This window comes from Lygodium microphyllum, chromosome 1, assembly GCF_053477565.2.
Source record: "Lygodium microphyllum isolate KBCC chromosome 1, Lygodium_microphyllum_v1.1.10, whole genome shotgun sequence".
NCBI lineage: Eukaryota > Viridiplantae > Streptophyta > Polypodiopsida > Schizaeales > Lygodiaceae > Lygodium > Lygodium microphyllum.
Window position 1 is genome coordinate 42,946,916 of NC_141135.1, and position 6,000 is coordinate 42,952,915.

The 6,000-nt window shown below is 42.2% G+C and overlaps 1 protein-coding gene across 1 annotated transcript in view; it reads right to left on the reverse strand.

Annotated features, from left to right (window-relative positions):
• LOC148041042 (ATP-dependent Clp protease proteolytic subunit-related protein 3, chloroplastic-like) overlaps positions 1-5,864 on the reverse strand; it is a 53,806-nt gene extending 47,942 nt beyond the window's left edge. Inside the window, exons 1-3 of the mRNA XM_087675946.1 lie at positions 5,370-5,864; positions 3,990-4,091; positions 3,777-3,899 (exon numbers count right to left, since the gene is read on the reverse strand). Of these exons, the coding sequence (XP_087532072.1) occupies positions 3,777-3,899; positions 3,990-4,091; positions 5,370-5,834 (690 nt within the window). The 5' untranslated portion in view covers positions 5,835-5,864. The remainder of the gene's footprint in view (positions 1-3,776; positions 3,900-3,989; positions 4,092-5,369) is intronic.
• Positions 5,865-6,000: the final 136 nt, after the last annotated feature.

Sequence of the window (6,000 nt, forward strand, 5' to 3'; positions counted from 1 at the left end):
AGTGGCATCAACTAACAATGGCTGAGTAAAATCTATGCAAAGAAGCGACTCTAATACCAAATGTGAGAAATGGCACCAGCTATGGAGAAGAGAGAAATAAGAAAGTGACAAGGTGTGAGCTGAAGCAAGAGAGTAGAGTGTCCTTGCTAAACTAAAAAGATACAATGAAAGTACAACCAATGTTTAGGTTAGGCTTAACCATACTTTTTCAAGTCTTCCGCTGCACATTTCCTCCTTTCATTTACTTCCATTTCATCTCACCCTCACAACATCAAAAGCATCTCAATATGAAACATCTAGTATGTAGATTTCTTTCTTGATCCTTTCATGCTTGGTTTTATTCCATTTAGGACTAACACTAAAGGTCCTACATGGGCTAAAGGTCTGTTTTTTCAGTTTTTAACTTGGCAAGCATTGCCTCCATCAGCCTAGAGATAAAGATATTATCTTCTCTAACAAGATCGAGGCTTTTGCATCCTCCTCCTTTTAGGATCCGTTTTTCTTTCCTTTCAATAGAGGTGTTTTTATCATTTAGCCATCATTATCTACACTTCTAGTTTACTTTTCATGACACATGGACAGCTACTTTGGTGATTGTGCCTTCGTACTCTTGACTAGCATCACAGCCATCTTCCAAGGTCAAGTTTCAAGCATGCCTACAATACTTAGTTAGCATTGGATCCCTCTCCCAAGATCAAGGTTGTGTTTCTATGTTTTGCATTTTGCATTTTGCATTTATTGCATTACTGTCTGAGTTATTGTGTTTCAGCCGTGTTTGTACATTCTGTGCTTTCTTTGTGCAAACCCTAGCATATCTTCACAAGTGGATCAAACATTCTTCTCTTTTGCATTCATACTTCTCTTCAATGTCAAGGTTTCAGATCAAGGCTGAAGTATCGTTGATTATACCTACCTCGGATTCAATGTAAAGAGATGCTACAATAAAGATAAAGAACTCAAAGTGTACAACAAACATGGTGAAAGTAATAGAACTCGAGAAAAAGAGAACTTAGCATGATAAATGAATGAATGAGTAAAACAATATGTTGGCATTATACAATGGACCTTAAACCTCTATATCATGGTGAACTGCAGATAAGGTGAGTCAAAACAGGAGTCCATGACCTTCAAGCTTCTTATTACACTTACCATAATTGCATATTTTTTACCCTCAAACATCAAACCTTTCTCTTTAAGCAAAAAGCATGTCAATAGCTTGCTTCTAGTTTTTGCCTTTATACTTTCAATTGACAACTAGAAAGAAATTGCAGATTTGTGTCCTAGACAATACACGAGCAAGAATTTCATAGCATCACCAAGACTACTTGTTCAAATAACTTCTATCAATATACACAAAAAAATTTGAAGTCTCGCACTAACATAGAGACCTCGAGATGGGTTGTCTTAAGGGTCAACTTAAGTGGTTTCACTTTAAAAAACAATGCACAATCTAACCACCACTTTCCATCAATTGGCTCTATGGTTGGCAAGCCAAATGCCTATAGTCAAGAGGACATGAAATTTCGTTGTGTAGCATTTGATTAAAGAGTTAATCAAATGTGCAAATGTGACGTGCATGTTAGTTATTTTACAATGTAGGACCTAGGACCCTAAGATATCAATTGGTGCCAAAGGCAAAGTTGTAACAAGTTATATCTAACAAGTACTAGGTGGTACCTAGTGTCTAAATTTCACCTAGAACATTTAATTAGCCATGAGTGTCGATGGTGACACTAGGGAATTGGCATTAATTAATTAATTAATGCTAGTTTCAAGGCTAATGAGTACTCTGGATTACTTGGGTGATAAATTTGTCAGAGTGCAGCGGTGCGGAAGCGTAGGACTGAGAGAGAGAGAACGCAGAGAGAGGAGAGAGAAAGAGACAGTGGATTTACGAAAAAAAAAAAAGAAAGAGACAGTGGACGATGAAGATCTGCTGTATAAAGAATGCTGAATACAAAGATATGCAGATATATACACAGGCGCAGTGCGCTGGACTGCGTGTCTCCACCTCGACGATGCAACCTGCTGTTCACCTCGAAGTCCGCTGCAATCTCACTGTCTGCTGTCTGAAATCTGCGAACAGAGACGGAATCTGCGCGTGTCACCGGTCTGTAATCTGCGAGCAGAGAAGTGTACCAGACTGCTGAGAGTGTCGGGTATAAATAGCCGAAAAACCGGGCAAAAGAGGGCGCCAGAAATGCCCAGTCGGCTGCATTAAAGAGGGCGCCAGAAATGCCCAGTCGCCAGAAATGCAGCCGACTGCCTGCTGCAGGTCAGACTGCCACGTGGCAGTCCGCTTGTGCAGTCCGACTGCACCAGGCCACCTTGCTGCCCTGATCTGATCTGATCTCTAACAAAATTGACCTAGCCAATCTACTTGTTGGCTAGTCATATTAATTTTTTGAGCATGGAATAAAGATTGTCCAAGCAGCAAGCTGCTTTGCTGTAGGGAAGCAGCATGTACAATCCAGAGAAGGCTGGTAGCAGAAAACTGTGTTTTCGGTGGCACAAAGGCTGCCGTTTAGGCTGTAGATGGCTGCATATCAGGATGGAGTAGACCCAGATAGGTGGCAAATGCAATCACCAGCAATAAAAGGCTGTGTTTTGATGCAGTACAACAGCATGATGATGACAGCAGCAGTCAAAAATGGCTAAACTGAATGATAAGGTGGCAGCTGATACAAGCAATGCCAGGTAGCAGCAGCAAACATCTAGGCAGGAGGAACTGCCACAATGATGGCCTGTGTGTATTACAGCAACTAGAGGATGAGAAAGGCATTGAAGAATGATAATGATTGAAAAAGTGAGGGTGTCCCCCTTGGTCCCTTTATAGTTATAGAGTTTTTGCCCTAACCAGAACTGTCAGGTTTCCATTTTAATTTAATTTGGCCCTTTTAGACACTGTTTTGTGTAATTTGGCCAATGATTTTGGAACTGATTACCACTACCGTTGGCCTGATTTAGTATTTCATAACATGCACAACCAGTTTCACATCTTTAGGAGCTCATGAGTGAGACTTAATCCCAGTAAAAATGGTCTGCTCCAGCTAATTCATCGCTTGACTTACAATGAGATCATGTGGAAGATGTCACAAAGTAGCTCAGACCCCTCCAAGATACCCAATAACCTGATCGTGTTGCATTGCTGCAAAGGGAGCTTATAACCTTGATGAATATTAGTCATTGAAACATAGATCTACCTAAAGAATCCCCTAGTGAAATGCCCAGAGAAGGCATATATCCACAGTCAAGAAGAACATATGGCAATATTGTGCACGACACTTGTTCAACAGCAAAACAGTGACCAAACTTGGGACTAGGAGCTACTCTCTTCTCATGAAGAAGATCTTAGTGGTTTCAACTGCAGAAAGTCACTTTTGTTAGACAATGCCGTTGCACCATCTGCATGTGAAGTTCCTGTAGAGTTTATGTACACATATGTGGGTTGCTGAGGATCTAACCACTGGAGATACAGCAACTCTGCTATTACCAACTCAGTGGCTGCTGAGCTACCTAGTAACCTGATCGTGTCGCACTGCCGCAAAGGGAGCTCATAACCTTGATGAGTATTAGTCATTGAAACATACATCTACCTAAAGGATCCCCTAGTGAAATTTCCAGATTAGGCACACATCCACAGTCCCAAAGAACATTTGGCAATACTGTGCACCACACTTGTTTGACAGCAAAAAAGTGGACTGGCAGCTACCCTCTTCTCATGGCAAAGATCTTAGTGACATCAACTGCATAAAGTTACTTTTGTTAGACAATACCGTTTCACCATCTGCACGTGAAGTTCCTGTAGAGTTGATGTAGACATATGTGGGTTGCCGAGGGTCTAACCACTGGAGATACAGCAACTCTGCTATTACCAACTCAGTGACTGCAGGCACAAGCTGGACAACCAGAATAATTCAAAGTTATACATAGTGTCGAAACGATAAGCACAATAGATGACTGCCATGACCTAAAGTTCAGAAATTTACAGGCATCCCAATGTATACAATCCGACTATTGAGAAGCAACGAAGGTAAATCTGGAGGTGGCCTTCGTGGTTTATGCTCGTTATAAGCAGCTGATCTCTCAACCTGACGATATATACAACCAACATCAGAAACTGTCAAAAGAAAACATTGTTTTTTGGACTGTGCTCATGGCATTCCCATCTTCACACAGCTACGCATCTGAGAGAACACATCCTTGAACAATGATAAACAGGTTTTGACATAAACACATTTTTCAATTTGTTTTTCGTTTAAAGAAAGCTTGCAATTTTATGAACCTTTGAGGGTAAGGCTCAGTTCATATGTATCAATCTAAAACCGAGATTGTTTGAAATCCCAACAGTCAGGCTTCACAACCATAAGTCAGAACTTTGATCATTGTTGTAAATGATGATAAATCATCCAATAAGTTTGTAAAGGCCAATCAATTTAAGTTCCTCCCCTGCTTCCATTGTGCACTGTGAAATATTGATGACAATAAGTTGGAACTGCAATCGTCATTGTAAAGCATCATAAATCATCCTCCCCTCCTTCTATTTGTGCATTGTGAAATATTGATGACTGCCATCACCATTTCTACTTGTGCACCATCAAACATCAATGATGGCCATCCCCGCTCGAATTCATGCATTGTGACATGGTGATGATGACCATCGCCATTTCCATTTGTGCACTATCAAATATAGACGATGGCCATCCCTGCTCAAATTCATGCATTGTGGCATGGTGATGATGGCCATCGTCATTTCCATTTGTGCACCGACATATATCAATGATGCCCACCCCCGATCAAATCCCTGCATTGTGACATGGTGATGATCACCATCACCATTTCCGTTTGTGCACTGTGAAATATTGATAATGATGGCAATCTCCACTCAACTTTGTGCACTATGGCATGGTAATGATGGCCATCGCCATTATTGTGCACTGTGAAATATTGATGATGGCAATCTCTGCTCAACTTTGTGCACTGTATGGCTATCATTTTCATTTGTGCACTGTGAAATACTGATGATGGCAATCTCCACTCGGCTTTGTGCACTGTAACATATTGATGATGGCCATTGCCATTTTCATTTGTGCACTGTGAAATATTGATAACAGCCATCGCCCTTCCCAGTTGTGCACTGTGAAATATTGATGATGGCCATCTCCACTCGAATTTGTTTGTCCACTGTGACATATTGATGAAGGTCATCACCATTTCCATTTGTGCACTGTGAAATATTGATGACACCCACCCCTGCTTCAATTTGAGTTTGTGCACTGTGACATATTGATGACAGCTATCTCCCCTGGCATTTGTGTCCTGTGACCTATGCTAAGAATTTCCCAAAGTACAGATAACATGCCAGCTACCTGACCAGGAGCTGCCATGAGCTTAGGGCTCGCAACAAGGTCAAGCAATGGAGGTTCATCGCTACCGCTGGTGTCCCCGGCCAATTGCGCCTGCCCTGCAGGTGAAGACGCGGCAGCTTGCAGACGAGCAAGGAAAGGATCGTTGGGATGTGCAGGGACGGGGCGTGGGATCCCGATCAGGGCCCTGCAAATATGACTGCTGCCGCTGCTGCTTCTTCTTCTGCCTTCTACTATGATTCCTCGATGCCTTGATGAGAAAGAGAGAGAGTGAGAGGGCCAGTGATCCGCAGCGGAGGACGACGACGACGAGGTAGATGCCGGGGAGGAAGTGAAGAAGCAGGGCGCCCCTATGCGCAAGCCGGCGGCCATCGCCATTGCTTCCAAATGCGATTTTGAACTCGGGCGCAGAGCTGAGAGATTATAGCGTGTAAGATGACTCACAGTTAAATCGACAGTTGAGAACATAACAACACTCCCCCTCTCGAGAAGGATTATTTCCCTCAATCAACATGCACCCATCTCAAGGCCCTAAACCACTCAATGAAAATCCGAGGTATGTCTAATTGATCTTTAATTGAGTGATTCCCTTACCTTTAAAACATCGCTTGCTTTACTCATATCTCATTACTAG